General features: G+C 41.5%; 1 protein-coding gene across 1 annotated transcript in view; it reads left to right on the top strand.

The window, feature by feature from the left end:
* LOC141753855 (poliovirus receptor-like) overlaps positions 1-15,660 on the top strand; it is a 370,582-nt gene extending 354,922 nt beyond the window's left edge. The window contains exons 7-10 of the mRNA XM_074612477.1: positions 3,227-3,356; positions 5,945-6,002; positions 9,037-9,132; positions 10,894-15,660. Coding sequence (XP_074468578.1) covers positions 3,227-3,356; positions 5,945-6,002; positions 9,037-9,132; positions 10,894-11,100 — 491 coding nt within the window. The 3' untranslated portion in view covers positions 11,101-15,660. The remainder of the gene's footprint in view (positions 1-3,226; positions 3,357-5,944; positions 6,003-9,036; positions 9,133-10,893) is intronic.
* Positions 15,661-15,875: the final 215 nt, after the last annotated feature.

Genomic DNA, 15,875 nt, shown 5'->3' with positions numbered 1-15,875 from the left:
ATTACAGTAACAGAATATTGATTCATATTTGATCAGCGGTGCCTAGTTTTACCGTTTGATCGGCGAGTGATTGACAGCCGGCTCTCATAGACGGAAGCTGGACAGCAGACTCCAGATCAGCTCTTACTGCTTGTTTTCCTGCGGTCTGTGAAATCTTGCAGATGCCGTTAAGAGCACCGGAGGACACAGAGGGACATGATTTTTTTTCAGATTACCTGTCTCATGCACTACTGTCAGGATATAGTGACCATTTTATAAAACTTGTTTTGAATCATATTTGCTCCATTTCTACCCACTGCAGCTTTAATTCAACATGCTCATAAAAAAAAAAAAAAAACAGGTGGATGGTAGCGCACTCATTGTTGCAATGAGCAGTTTAATTCCTCTGGATTGCCTGCAGTGAGAAGAACAGGTGCGTTTGATGAGGATAGTGGCGGACGCTTCCTGCATGTTTAGGGATGTAATGAGTAAAGAAAGGTGTTGTCTATGAGATTATTAACACCAGTTTTTGCATCTACCTTCAGATAATCCATCGTCTCTTCTCTTTCTTTACTCTTCCGGGGGTTCGTTCAACTCTTCACCTCCATTCTCTGACCCAATCAGGGCTGCGTGGCGTTTCTCATGCAGCACCACGACTCATTGTCACGACCGTGAGCATCGATGGCAAACAGTGCTCGGGTTCGACTTTGATAGCGCCGCATGGCGCACATCAACGACACAAACACACAGAGGGAGGAAGGGATTGCTTCGATTCACATGCATCTGTGTGTGTTTGTGCATCTCCAGCTGTGAGGAAAGGCCGATGTCATTCTCTGCCCCCCCCACCTCCTCCTCCCTCCATCTGGCGCTCCATGCCGTCATTGTGTATTCCTTCTGTTGTCTCTCACCACCTTGAATCCAGCCTTCCTTCCTTCCCTTACCCTTCTCACCTCATCCTTCTCCCGACCTCCCTCCTTTCCTCACCTCCATCTTTCTCTGCCTCCTCCATATCTCCTCTGTTTTCACATTTTCTCTCTCCTTTCCTTCATTCTCTTCCCTCCCTCTTTCCTCGCTAATGTGTTTATGATCACACATGATCGAAACTTGTTCCCTCTTCAGTCTGTGATCTCTATCTATCTATCTATCTATCTATCCTCTTTCTCCTTGAGGACTATGTAAGCTTGGAGCAGAACACCACCTGCTGGTGAGGAGGAGAAAATGCAGACAGTCTTTCTCACTCTGTGATCAAAAATAGTTTCAACAACTCTCCCACTTGACTATATTTTCAAGCTATGAATAATTTTTTATTCATTACAAATACAATGGAGGTTAATTAAATTTATTTTAGGAAGAATCAAATTATCAAAATTTTAAAAAAAAATTACATTTGGAACACTCAAAATGCAACTTGCCTTTCTGGAAACAATCCACAAACCTCACTGCTCACAGTCTTATAGGGACTATCTTTCTTTGATTTGGGGGAATCGGATTGTTTTGTATCCAGATGTTTCCTCTCTTGGTCCCTCCAAGCCAGTGGTTCTATTGCCTACGAACAGGCTGTTTTCACAGCAGCCATGTTGACATGTCCTTGCAGGGTAAACACATGTGTAATTGATAAAATGAATTATAGTCCCATTCTATTTGGTGTGTCCAAGTCATTCCAGTGAGCCAGCATGTACAATACCCAGCCCAGTTTCACAACAGTTCATGAAATAGTCAGGTCTGTTGTTAGTGTTCCATGTGAAACCACAAGTCACAGTTGATTTATTTGTCACGTAACGTCCGTACCTAAGTTCTGGCAGTTCCGGCAGTTCCGGCAGTTCCGGCAGTTCCGGCAGTTCCGGCGTTATCTTAACCGAAACCACGATATTTTCCTAAACCTAACTAAGTAGTTTGTTGCCTAAGCCTAACCAACTGATCTTTTCCTAAACCTAACTAAGTAGTTTGTTGCCTAATCCTAACCAAGTTGATCTTTTCCTAAACCTAACTAAGTAGTTTGTTGCCTAATCCTAACCAGGTTGATCTTTTCCTAAACCTAACTAAGTAGTTTTGTTGCCTAAGCCTAATCAACCGATCTTTTCCTAAACCTAACTAAGTAGTTTGTTGCCTAAGCCTAACCAAGTTGATATCACTTTTGGCAGATGAATTAAAAAGTTCTTTGTAACAATGAAGAAAAAGTGTGTTCTTGTTTGATGCAGGTGTGTTTTTATATATATTCAATCACATTTTGACGTGTTTAACGAGCTGTAATTTAAGGGGAGACTCAATCTACTGCATGTACAGTAACCACAGTACTTTTTTTTTTCTTGCAGCGGAACAAATTGGCTTCATTTTAGGCGAATAATCATACAACCATCAGCTAAATGTATGTAGTAAAGCTAAATGAGTGCAAATCGCAGGGGTAATTATCCTTTTATCATCTCCGTATCAAACGCAGTGGAGTGCTTTTTACTTCAGCGGTTGGGATGAAATATGATTTCATGACAAAAAGGGACCAAACAACCTGTGAAAATAATTCAACCCTCCCTTTGTTGTTGCTGCCAAAATCCCTGGTATAGTCGATGATTGTGCAGAACCATCCGCGGTGGTTGTTGTGTGCAGCTGCTGTCAGCCTGATTTTTTTCTTTCAAATAAAAGCACTACTGTAATGAGATGCTTTTACAGTCAATTTGGATGCCTCGCAGCTCTCCGGAAATCATAAATAGGCTCTTAATTGAAGGGAGATGTCGAGGTCAGCGTGAGACTCAGCTGATGTGAGGCTGCATTGCAAAGATTTATGGCAATCCACGAGTGTTCTCGCACAAACACAGAGCTTTGAGCTGCTTTCATTTTACAAGATCTCATATTGAATTCTTTATGCTTATGTGACTGTGCTTCAATGCACCATAAAACGCATGCAGGGTGACATTGACTAGAAACTTGACTTTTTGATTACTTCCACATTGTCATTCCTTTTGGGATTTCTTTGTTCATTTTACTCATATTCCAGTTTTTTTGTGTGTTGTTTGTTTACATATTTTTGCTCGGCTACGGTTCATAATGAAATACTGCTGAATCACACAGCCACAGACTATTTTCTCTCACACAGACTCCGGCAGCAAAACACATAAAAATCCAAATATTGCAAGTGAGCAGCATTAAAGTGCCACAAGCGATGGCATGAAATTTAAATGAATTGGTGATAACATTCTCTCTCTCTCTCTCTTTCTCTCTGTTTCCCTTCCTCGGTGTCTTTCACCCATACCAGAGGAGAAGAGACAGATCACCCCGGGCCCGTCATCAGGCGCCGTTATTGGCGGCATCCTCGGCGCCCTCGCCTTCATTGGCATCATCATCGGCATCATCTTCTACATCCGCAAGCGCCAGGAGGACGGAGAGTAAGTCTTCATTAGCAACCCTTGCGTACACTTCATCGCTTATTTAACCTCCTGAGCAAAATGAATCTCCCCTTCCGGGGCCATGGCTCATTAAAACGTATTACATGACGTGAGGGGACCCAGCAGCAGTAGCTCGGCCACAAATCCTGACCTGAAGTTTATACTGTGAAGTCTCCTAAAATGCCGTCCCCACCCCGACCCTGGCCCACAATAAAAGATTTTTCTTAACAGATTTTGAAAATATGAGCGAGCCCACACATAACGACATGTTATGATAAATGTAACGGTTTTGTTCCTGTAGTGTGTGGAGAGCAACGATCTGGCCAGAACAGCCACCACACACTAAAAGATTCATTCATGAACAACAAGAGTCCGCACTAAAAAAATCAAACGTGACTTTAGTGTTAACATCCATGGTGGACGACGGGCAGGAAGAATTAGTGATGTTAGTTTTGACTTTGTACTGAAGATTGACGATGGATGGACGGAAGAAGTCACGGAGACACGTAAAATAAACAGGTTCAGGTTCAGGTGACTTTATTTGTACCCGTAGGTAGATTTGTTTTGCAGCAAAAATAGAGAATAACATCCGTATTGACAATAAGTTAGAGCACAGACAAGAGACAGACATACCCAAAACATGACAAAGAGTACTCAAATGCTTACTGGGATCAGGACGCAGCAAAAAGAGAAGGCCACAAGATCAATATAAAGAAAAGAAAAACACTGAAATATCAGGACAAAGAAAAAAACAATCAATGAGAAAAAGCTGTGCAAAAGCTGCTAGGACTTATTTAAATGAACAATTGAAGCTGGAACAAAGCTGTTCCTGTAGCGCTTTGTTCTACACCTCGGGACCCTAAACCTCCGACCAGATGAGAGACACTTGTGTTGTTGCCACAAATCAACAAGTTGGTCCTCCATTCTGAGCTCCATCTTACTGCTACGTTATGCTTCGCGTCTTACATTAGCTCATGCATTAGCCGCGGCCGCCATGGCGGCGGTGGTTGGTTCTCAATTGGCTGTCGTTCATTCTCACGTGACTGCGTCATCGGCCGCCCCTCGGGGTTCCCCTCACACAACAGGATATATTTGAGGTTGGACTTCCGAGCTGATTGGGGGATGTAAAAAAACACTCTTAACATACCTCACACCACTGGGAACATCTGGAAAGATAATCTTTAGAATCATCAACAAATCAGGGCTTTGCTGATGATTGTCGGGAGGCGGGGGAATCGGGCCCAAAACGGGCTTGATTAGTGGATGTTGCAGACACGTTGCTGATGCTCTGATGTGTGGCCACTTCAATGGTAGAATAAGACTGAATTAGTGGCCCAATGGTTCATTCCCCTCCTCCTACCCCCCTACGTCCAGCCCCCTTGCTCAGACCCGTGTTCGAACTCGACCTTCATTTTGATCTCAACTACACCTGTAAGGTTTCGTGACTGCATCTTGCACGGTTGTGACGCTATCACGGTGACAAAATCTGTCCACAGACAGAAATATAAACGCAAAATACTGAAAACCACCTCTCTGGCTCCGTTTGTCCATGTGGTTCCCATTGTGGCTAATGTAAAATTCCCCCCGAAGACAAAGTATGCTGCATGAGCTAAAGAGAGACAGAGTTACAGTATATTTACTGTATTAGGGTTTTTTTTGAAAGCACAAAACAGAGTACAGAGGGAGAAGTCATTGTGTCGGAAGAGACTGGCGACAGCTCCTTAGATTTTCATTTCATGCCTGTGAGATGCACAGACAAGGTCGAAAGAAAAAGGTGATTGTTGTTAGTCGTTATGGTGACATCAGAACACACGTCAGTGTCCCATAAAGTGTGTTGCTCTGCCACTAAGCCAGCAGCGGAGGTAATCACAGAGCTGACGTCTGTTAAGGCCATTTAATACTTTCTTTCTTACTTTGGCTACTTATGAAAGGGCAGCCAGCATGGCAGGGCACACACACACACACACACACACACACACACACACACACACACACTAGACGCTGCTGTTTTACACGTCACGCCGGCATGAATGAGTCTGTGACTGAAGTTAGCCCGTTACAACTGTTGCGATGGCGTCAGTACACACGGCGTTCGGACCATCCTGCTACATTGGTTTGAATGAGAATGTCCATTCTATTCCTATTCCATTTCTATGTTTGTGCCAGTGTCTTAAATTGGCAATTTTCGAACAATAAGGTGGCCAAAAACAAGTTATGAACCTGCAGTTTGTGGTGACTGTGTGTCTGTCAGCTTCTCCTGATGTTTTTGTTCCCATAGTGGCCAAAATATTAATGAGACTTTCAACTCGCCACTCAGGCCATTCATTCTTTACTCTTAATACAGATTTCTCTGCCAGTACAAATACAAATCTGCTTCTGACTGCAAGTGCAAAAACCTTTAAACCACACAAAACCTCCCACTTAACTTGTTTTTCATTCTGCATTAAAAGACAAATTAATGAGTAATAGAATCCAGATTGAATAACAACACAATGGGGATGTTGCCCAACTGTTTTTTACAAAATAAATGTGATGTCTTAACGGGGCTACAGTCAGTACCGCATTGTCTTTGTCTTCTCTCCGATCAGGGGCCCCCCCAAGCACAAGCCCCCTCCCCCTGTGAAGGCAGGCAGCTCAACAGAGATGGTGAGTGGTCGCCATGAATCAAATCAATCTTTATTGTCACCACGACTACTGTATATTCCACACACACACACAGTCCATTTGGGCAGTCATAATGGGGCTAATGGCTATTGATTGGAGATCTGAGTTGGCTTATGTGTGTCGAAATAATTAGGCTTTGTTTGTAAAGAGCTCCATTAGAGCGCCCCTCTTTTCCTCCTCCTCCTCCTCCTCCTCCCCATTTTATGCCATCATTCAATCACATTTTGTTGTGCTCGTAACACATTATGTAATGAGAGTAAAACTCTGCAATTTTATGCTGATTCGATGTATAAACGACGTCTAAATGCCTGTTAATGCCCAGCTGGAACGGTGGTTCACAGGGTTCAACAGTGACGGCTACACGGTGTCTCAGAGAGCACCATCTGTGGAATGTGATTTAAACAAAGCGTTACGTCTGAGTCCAAATCAAACCTCTAGTGTTTGAGGGCAAGGTTAAGTCAAGTATTAATTGCCATTGTATTTTACATGGTTGGAAAGCCTGTTTATTTACCTTCATAATGATGTCCAACTTGTAAGGATCATGCATTTGTGGGATGAGCAGCAGAGCTGATTATGTGGGGAGCGCCCAAGAAAAATTTGCAAAAATGCTCTGCCAGTGAGGGAGATGCCGCCCCACACCATGACACAGCCCCCACCAAAAGCTGTTACTCTATCGGTTCAACAATCAGCATAGTGTTCTCCACGTCGTCTCCATACTTTGACCCTGCCATCCAACTTTCACAGACAGAACCTGGACTCATCACTGAACATGACATTCCCCCACATGTTCAGGTTCCATTGTCTGTGTTGTCGACACCAGCGCCAACGGGCCTGACGGTGAAGGGTAGTCATTGCAGGCTTCCTGGTAGCCTTATGAGAATACACTGTTTACCATTGGCAGAGCATTTTGGCAAATTTTTCTTTGGCGCTCCCCACATAATCAGCTGTGCTGCTCATCCCATAAATGCATGATCCTGACAAGTTGGACATCATTGCGAAGGTAAATAAACAGGCTTTCCAACGATGTAAAATACAATGACCATTAGCATTGATACAACAGAGAAATAATCCACCAAACACAAGTTTCCGAACTTTTTTTCCCCAGTCTATATATTTGTCCTCTTACCTGTAGTGATTGTTATCAATCTAGATTGTCTTGGTGTGAGTTGTGGTGATACGGTTGGCAGGTGTAGTTCGGTAGAAAGAAAATAGTTCCTACATAAAACTGCTCACAACAAAGTCTGTGGATTATATAGAGCAGGGGTGTCAAACACACGGCCAAAGGATCCAATCCGGCCCTCTGGATGATTTTGCAAAGTGTGAAAATTGAAGAGAAGTCATTAATTCCAATTTTTCAATAAAATGCACTGCTATAATAAGATTAGTAGGCTCTATGCTGGATCCGCTAACATAGATCCCATTTCGTATACAGCTACATGACACAACACTGTCAAGTGTAGGCTACTGTTCATGCAGGAGCCGCATGGTGGAAAATGTAATTATTTCAAAAAGGAGAAAAGTGGACAAAGTGTCGGATTTTCCGAGAAAAATGGACCAGTTCCTATTTCTTCACAGAGGTACATGAGAAGGCAGTGTGCTTGGTGTGTGTCACCGCACCTTTCAGCACTCAAAGAATATAATATTCTTTGCCACTGACTCAGACTACATCATGGCAAAAAATACAAGAACTTGCAAGACAACTGAGAACATCTGATATAAATTCATTGTTGGCAGGTTTGAGGAAACGGCAGTCTGTTTTTACCTGATTTGTTCATTAATTGTGAACGTTTTCAGAATGTTCTTGTACGTCTTTACACTGAAAGAAAGGGATACATTTGCAGGTGTTATTATTTATAGGTTATTATGCAATGGTTTTACTGGTCCAGGCCATCGTTGTTGAGTTTTTCCAATGTGTTTGGTTCCATTATACTGGCGAGAAGGCAGACATTTCTACAGCCGATATCTCCAACACTCGGCAACTCACACCAAAACAATCTAGATTGATAAATAGCACTACAGGTAAGAAGATAAATATGTATTTTTGATTTGGGGGTGAACTCTCCCTTTAAAAACATCATTATGTTTATCTCTGTGGTCTTAAAATTAAGTTCAACATGAGTACAGGTAGAAGAAATCAGTGTATTTTCCTGTTGATGTCATGCTACACAGCTAGTTAAAGTTTGCTAACATTAGCTAACATTTACCACCTAAATTCGTATATATCCCACAAAATCAATTGGTTTGTAATTTACGTAATCGTGAAGCAGGAAAAATAAAGAGCGGTGAAAGCCGCGTAGGGAAAGAGTGGATTGGTGAGTCAGAAAACACCAGACTTTCACCCAGGAGACCGGCGTTTGTGTCCGGTGTGAAACCAGAAGTCAACGTTGAATTATTTGTCACATAACTTACGTAGTTAAGTAGAACCACTTCCGGGGTTATTTTAAACCAAACCACGATCTTTTCCTAAAGCTAACGAAGTAGCTTTGTTGTCTAATCCAAACCAAATCGATCTTTTTCTAATCCTAACTGAATAGTTTTGTTGCCTAAACTTAACCAAGTCGATCTTTTCCTAAGCCTAACAAAGTATTTATGGTACCTTATCCTAACCAAGTCGATCTTTTCCTAAGCCTAACTAAGTAGCTTTCTTGCCTAAACCTAAGGAAGTTGTTTCCTGTGAAGATGGAAGTCTATTTTGAAAAGACTGTATGCATGTAACTAGTGTAAATTGACATGTTTTGCTGGACATTTGTAGGAAAACTAACGTAAAAGGAGGAATAACTTTTTGGTAAGATATCATATGAACCGCTGTTGAACTGAGCGAGGGTGTCTTATAAGTTCAACTACGCATTTGTAATTGGACCAGTGTGTTATTTTGTCTTTCTACAAGGTCGTTATTCATGACTCCAATCTACGGCTCTTTTATCTCGTTAACATAGACCTTCTCCTTCTCGGCTGTATTACTGTTTTCTGTTTTGTTCCCTCTTCCCTCTGTTAATGTGGTTTTCTGTGCATGAAGCTGAACAAGCCGTCAGAGCCTCCCACGGCCACAGAGACGGCACCTCTCAGCCCAGGAGAGGTGTACTACGAGCCCACAGGGGGAGAGCCTGTCACGGTAACTAACACAACACAACACAAACACAACACAAAAAGCATGGCTTTGGCTCACTGACACATTGAGCCTCATTCTGTCACAGTGGGCTCCATATCTGTTTGGACAGCTACCCACTGTGACGTAAGGACGTCATGGTGTTAGTACTTTGTACCAATCAATCAAATCATATTAACATTAAGCTGTATATAATTACTAAAACTGTATTGTTGGGTAACTAGTAATCTGTTTGCACCTTTCCTTTATATCCCATAATTCTCCTGTAAGGGTTATGTCAGTCAGGTGAGGGTTCATGTGATTAGATTTCTGTCATTAAAAGGCCGGTCCATCTGCGTTCTTTTACGTTTTGTTTTTTTTTAAATGGAAATGCCCACTCAGCTGTTTGCAAAAAACAAGTAACGTAGGTTACCAACGCAAGCTAATCAATAAGGTTATGAATAATAGAAGTGGGGTTGTATGTATGCTCCCGTCTTCTGCGACGTAAAATTACTGTAATTGTTAATGGAGTCTGGTGGCTTTGAAGAGAGCGATAACACGGCTTCAGTATCCCCATCGGAAAGGTGCGGTCTGACGGCGAGCTAAAGTGGATGTGGACGGGAGCAGCAGAAAAAAAAAAGTATTTCAAGCACCTAAAAAAGAAAATCAATATTAATTTAAGTGTTTAGTATATTTAGAATATTTTCACCAGACTACATTCAGATAAATAAAAAATGTTTATCTTGCAGAACACGGGCGTTGCTGGTCTACCGCTGCCTCGATCGGTTAGTTTGTTTGTGTTATCGCGAGACTTTTGGATCCAAACTAACGTGGCGTCCACAGCAGTACGTTGCTTAGCCTCCGTGCCAGTACTCCTGTCTGCTTCTCCAAACTGAGAGCACGGCGACCACCTAAGTTACCATTGCACCTACGTCAGGTCACATGGGAAAACGTTTTTAGAAGGGCTTCGGAAAATAACATTTTGATGCTAAGAAATACTGTACGTACTTCGACCAAAATTTTAGTGGTAGGATTTGAATACATAAGGATCACCACTGGGAAGATACAGAATGATATAGAAGCCTAAAAAAAAGATAAATAAATAAATACATAATGGACCCTTTAAATTTAATATATTATGATTTGTATTCCCCATAAACGGGTCTTTAACCTGCGGCTCCGGAGCCAGATGCAGCTCTTTAGCCCCTCTCCACTGGCTCCCTGTGGATGAATAACTGTTTTTTTGTTTACTTTTTCATTTTTATTGATCATTGTTGTAGGTCTATGGTACGACGGTATGACGGAGTATTAGGGCCACATTGAGGAAAAATAATAAATCTGAGATTTTGAGAATAAAGTCATAATATTATAAAATAGTAATTTTTTATTTTTTTCTGGTAAAGTTATGACTTTATTCTCGTAATATTACGACTTTTTTCTCGTAAAGTTATGACTTTATTCTCGTAATATTACGACTTTTTTCTCGTAAAGTTATGACTTTATTCTCGTAATATTACGACTTTTTTTCTCCTAATATTATGACTTTATTCTGGAAATCTCATCTCTTTTTTCCCTCAATGTGGCCCTAATGCTCCGTAGTACATTGTCTCTTTGGCCCTCACTGCATTAGACTTATATACTATATACTTAGACTATAAACTGTGTTACCTTCATCACAATGATCACATGTTTTGCGGCTCCAGACAGATTTATTTTTTTGCCTAAAATGGCTCTCTTGATAGTAAAGGTTGCTGACTCCTGCCCATAAACATGTCTGACATCTCGCAGAACCTGGACGATGAGACCACCGGAGCCCTGAACGGCGGCGCCCCCCCGGTCCTGGACGACTCGGCCAAATACGACAAAATCAACGAGCTCAAAGACCACGCCGCCGACGGTCACCGCGGCAACGACTTGGATTCATCCAATCACGAGCCACCAGCTGCCAACATCTCTCGCGGCGAGAGCTTCGTATCTCCCGCCATGTATGTGTAGCCGTGTGCAACCAGAGCACACCACATCTCTGGATCGGGCGTACGGGCAAGTTTCCAGGTCACCTAAAATTTGCATGAAAAGCAAAGGCGAGCACACTTGTTTCCACACCTTCTATTGTACATGGAAAGTTTTTAACCTACACGCAGTGACATTTTGAATCCGAGTTTATTTTCTCTACCGGGCACATTTAGTGGGTGTTAATGGGTCAAAATGTTTTTGCATCTCCACATGAAAACAGGAGTGAGGAGCAGTGTTTTAATTTTTGGTGAAGCCACTTTGTCAAATTTGAAATGTTAGCAATGGTAACAAACTTTTATTTTCTGTAACTCTTGCGTGTCATACATATTTTTAATCATCATTACATATCAAATATCTGGTAAAAACACACAGTAGTTCATGATATCTGAGAAGCCAGATAACCAGTGAAATCATGTGCATCGCATACAATGAGGCGGGCTTTTACAATATGTTAATTACATGGCTGAGAGGTGTTGCGATGTAGGTGAACTGGAACACTCCCCTCAGCTAATTAACGCACCACGCTCTTCCTGTGTCATGCTTGCGGATCTAAATTTCAGCCAAAAAAACAGCAGTGGATTCAGTATGAAATATTATATGCAACATTTTGTGCCATGAACATACAACACATACATATTGTTTTATGTGAAGCTGCCAGTCCTGGGCCTCTTCTGTTTACAGCCATGAAAGTGATTTGAGTGTCTTTATCTCTCTGAGTAAGGATAAAACATCCGGCTCCTGTTGCAGCCTTGTACTACACAGAAAGTAAAAAAAGAAAATACCATCTTTGAAATCCTTTCAAAATACTCCTCTTCCACGGTTGGTTGGATTTGAATTACATACCAGCTGAATTTGTTCCCAGGAAGTCCAAATCCTGCTGCTCTCCGAGCAGCTTCAATTAATCACTCAAGATGTTTGAAAGTATTTCAGTTATTTACCGACTCCTACAGTACAATAACTCTAAAAAACAAACAGCCTTTCCCACTCTTGCCCAGGCTACAGTCCAATAAAGAAACATTCCACTTTATTATGTTGTCAGAGAGCCTCGTGCTCGTTAGCGCTAACGAAGGGGAAGTGACATCGTTTTGAAGCTCCGTAACCTGGCAACATTACGTGATTAAGATTCCATGATTCATAATTGCAAAAGTTGGTGAGACTGTGTTTGTGTGTGTGTGTTGGGGAGATGAAGCTCGGTTTACAGCAAAAGCACACACACACACACACACACCACAGGGTTCTTACATGTACACACACATTCAGAAACACCAATGTTTGTATTCAGTCCTCCTCTAATAAATCACACTAATAAGGCTGAGAAAACATTATGAGGAATGTATTTTCAGAGTGTGAAAATGCTCAGCATGTATTAGAAAAATACTGCCATTACAGCCATTTTATCAGATTAAAATGGTCACACACTCTGATATATGCAGAACATTTTACATAATGTAGAAAATATGCATTTTGCATTTTTAGCCGATTGTCCACTTTAAAGCAAAAAAAACAAAAGAAAGAAAAAAAGGTGAGCGACAACTACTCCTGGCTGAATCAAAAATTGGTCTTCATAGATGTCAGATGGTACCAAATGATGAACAAACAGTGTAAATAGTATTGATAATATTGATGAATAATATATTGTTGGTGAAATGTGTACACAACAAAAAATAAACAAGTGTAGGTGTTATCAGTGCCTCTGTACAGGGGATGGAAGTTTGTTAAATGTCAAATTGAGCGATTTAAAAAAACAAAAAAAAAGTGTATATTACTATTTTACTTTTCAAAGGTACATTGAGGTTGTCACTTAATACTAAAAATGTTTTATTTGAATATATTTAAAAAAAGAAATGGTGTGGATTTTACTCCTTGTTCATATTACTCTGCATGGCATGATCGGTGGCTTGTTGAAACACTTTCCCAAAGGCTGTTTGCGGAATAATCTCCATTTGTAAAAAAAAAAAAAAAACGTTTCTGAATGTCAAAAAAAAGAAAGCTGTTTTTTTTTAATTATTATTATTTGATCTCAGTCTCAATGCATCTGTCACATTCACGCACACCACGAGCACAAGTCTAATTTAAGTTGAGAGAGCGGCAGTTTTCTTCTTTTGTCGTGTGACAGCTCGGCAGGCATTCTGTTTTTGTCTTTAGCGCTGATCCCAAAAATGCAGTCAGCACGGAATCGTCATCTCTCGCGGCCACAGAGTGCAATACACACCGAGATGCAGTCTCTCCTCTCCTTTCTGATCTTGAGCTCTTGCTTGAGACCTTGCAGCACACAAACCTTCCTGAGGTGTAACGTTGACAGTCGGACGATAGCTAACCACTCCAGAATCCAACACCTTCTCAATCCCAACTCGTTAAAAATGGACAGTTGGTCAGGACGTCACTTTTAACGTCAGTTACGTACGTACGTATGTTACGTAACAATAAGTCAACGTTGACTTTTAGTTAAACACTTACGAACTTACTTACAAGGCGTCAGTTACGTACGTACGTATGTTACGTAACAATAAGTCAGTGTTGACTTTTGGTTTCATGCAGGAGACAAGCAGCGGTCTCCTGGATGAAAGTCCTGTGTTTGTTGGACCCATCCATTAACCCCGACCTCCTCCCTTCAGACTTTTTTTAGTCTTTGTACTACGTCACCTGACTACCTCCTTGACTCCCGTCATGATTACTACGGCCACTAGAGGGAGCCCTGCACACGCAAAACTGACGCTATAGGTAGAGTGTCGTAGTTTTACGCGTATAGGGCCACTGACCAAGCTGCTGTAGCCTATTTGGCGAGTTGGGAGTGAGAACGGGTTGTAAAATCACCCATAAAAGCACAGGTGGTGGATACACTGCAGATTTGTAAACAGTTTGTTAACAGGTATAAAGTTGATAGTTGGCAGATAGAGAAATAGAGGACTGAAAAGAAACAGCGCTTTCACGAGGTTGGCACAAAATGCAATATTTTATTTTTTCTGCCGTATGACAATCATATGTTAATATTGCTTTGGTGGCGAGGTGTTTTTTGTTTTTGTTTTTTATATATTTCTAGTTATAATAGAAGTACCATTTCCTGCTGTATGCTAACTGAAATACTGCTACACGTTCGATCCATCCTCAAAGAGACACAACTTTGTTTTACCAATTTTATTTTATCCATCATAACATAACTGACTTATTGTGTGGAAATTGGTTGGTTAGTTTAGTTGCATTATTTGATGTTCACTTAAGGATTGAACCACAGTATAGATTCAGGAGAAATGCAGGATAAACAGGGACTTCTAGGATAACTAGCGGTGTGAACGTTTGCTTTTTGTGTCTGTTTATTTTTGATTAAAGGGAATGTCTGCATGCTGCATGGAACAATGGAATAAAAGCTCCCAGTTTTGTGGAAGAGTCGGAACAATCATGACAGAGTGCATGGCTTTCTGACTCGCTTATACGGTGCAGTGTCAGACAATCACGTATGATATGTTTCATAGCCCTGCCAGAACAAAAAACGTCATGAAGCAGAATTAAATGTGGCGGGTTTTTTTGCTCTCGTCTGTTAATTTAAATGAATGAATTTTTAGTTTTTTCTGTGCATTAATGTGTTTAAACATGTTTGCCAGCCGGCTGCTAGAGTGAGCAAAAAGAAAAAGACAATCATTGGGACCCATTGTATCAGAGACCAATGACTCAGCAAGCATTCAGTATTGAGTTCCAGCTCTGCCGTCGTATTTTGGGGGGGATCATTCAGTTTGCCTTATACGTTTCAATAGAGTTGCTTCATTCGGAGGTATCTTGAATTAGAATCTTGACATCACCAGGAATGCAGTCATGAAGCTGCCAACTAAAACGGAAATTGCTGAGAAATATTAGCTCCAAGTCAGTTTACAGGCGCCGCTCGCCCAAACAAAGTTAACAGTTATAAGAGGGTGAGAACTGAGGAGAACTGCAGTGATTTCAGATGGATTAGCTGTTACATCGAGGTCCTCCCGGGTCCGTCCCGTCTGCGAGAGCTGCAGGGTTGCATTTCGGCCAAGGTGCTTTGCTTCGTCTCCCAACTCCCCCCCCCCTCCCTGTTAGGGTTCGATGCCAGAAACACAAGCTGTGAATGTCCTCAATAACGCTGTTCGGTCTGAATCCGGCCCTCTCCCTCGTTTGCCCTCTTTCTCCCCACCCTCCCTCCTCCCTCTCCGTTCTCTCTCTTTCAACCATTGTCATCACAGCTTTTCATCACGGAGCCAGACGTGCCTTCTTTATGTTATTTTTAGCTTTTCAATTCTCACACTTCTTGTCTGACAGAACGGATGATGAAAGGGGGGAAACACACAAACACATGATGGGTTTGACATTGATGATGGCACTGCTAAAAACACACACACACACACACACACACACACACACACTGGAGATGTAATCATATTTTTTGTGAGTGGTTATGGGTTTTCTTTCATTTTTTATTTTTTGTTCATTTATCTCTGATCGATTATCATTTTGTATGCTTTGGGGGAAAACCTATTGTACATGTTTTACAGATCATTGTCTTGTCAAATAAAATGTAAACCTAAAGGACGGGAGGTCTTGGTTGGTTATTATTACCCCCGTATGCGTCCCGGGATCAGGAGTGAACCAGACGAAGCAGCAGAGCGGCGTGCATGAGACCTGCTGGTGAGTCCAAACACCTTGTTAATATCTTCAGGTAATGAGTACAGTTACAGTGAGTTCATTCTGTTTTTTAGGAATTGTTCTATAATCTTTCATCTTAAATACGATATCCCCTGATT

The sequence above is a fragment of the Sebastes fasciatus genome, chromosome 17, assembly GCF_043250625.1.
Source record: "Sebastes fasciatus isolate fSebFas1 chromosome 17, fSebFas1.pri, whole genome shotgun sequence".
Taxonomy (NCBI): domain Eukaryota; kingdom Metazoa; phylum Chordata; class Actinopteri; order Perciformes; family Sebastidae; genus Sebastes; species Sebastes fasciatus.
The sequence above is the reverse complement of the archived record's forward strand: the minus strand, read 5'-3'. Positions and strand labels throughout refer to the sequence as shown.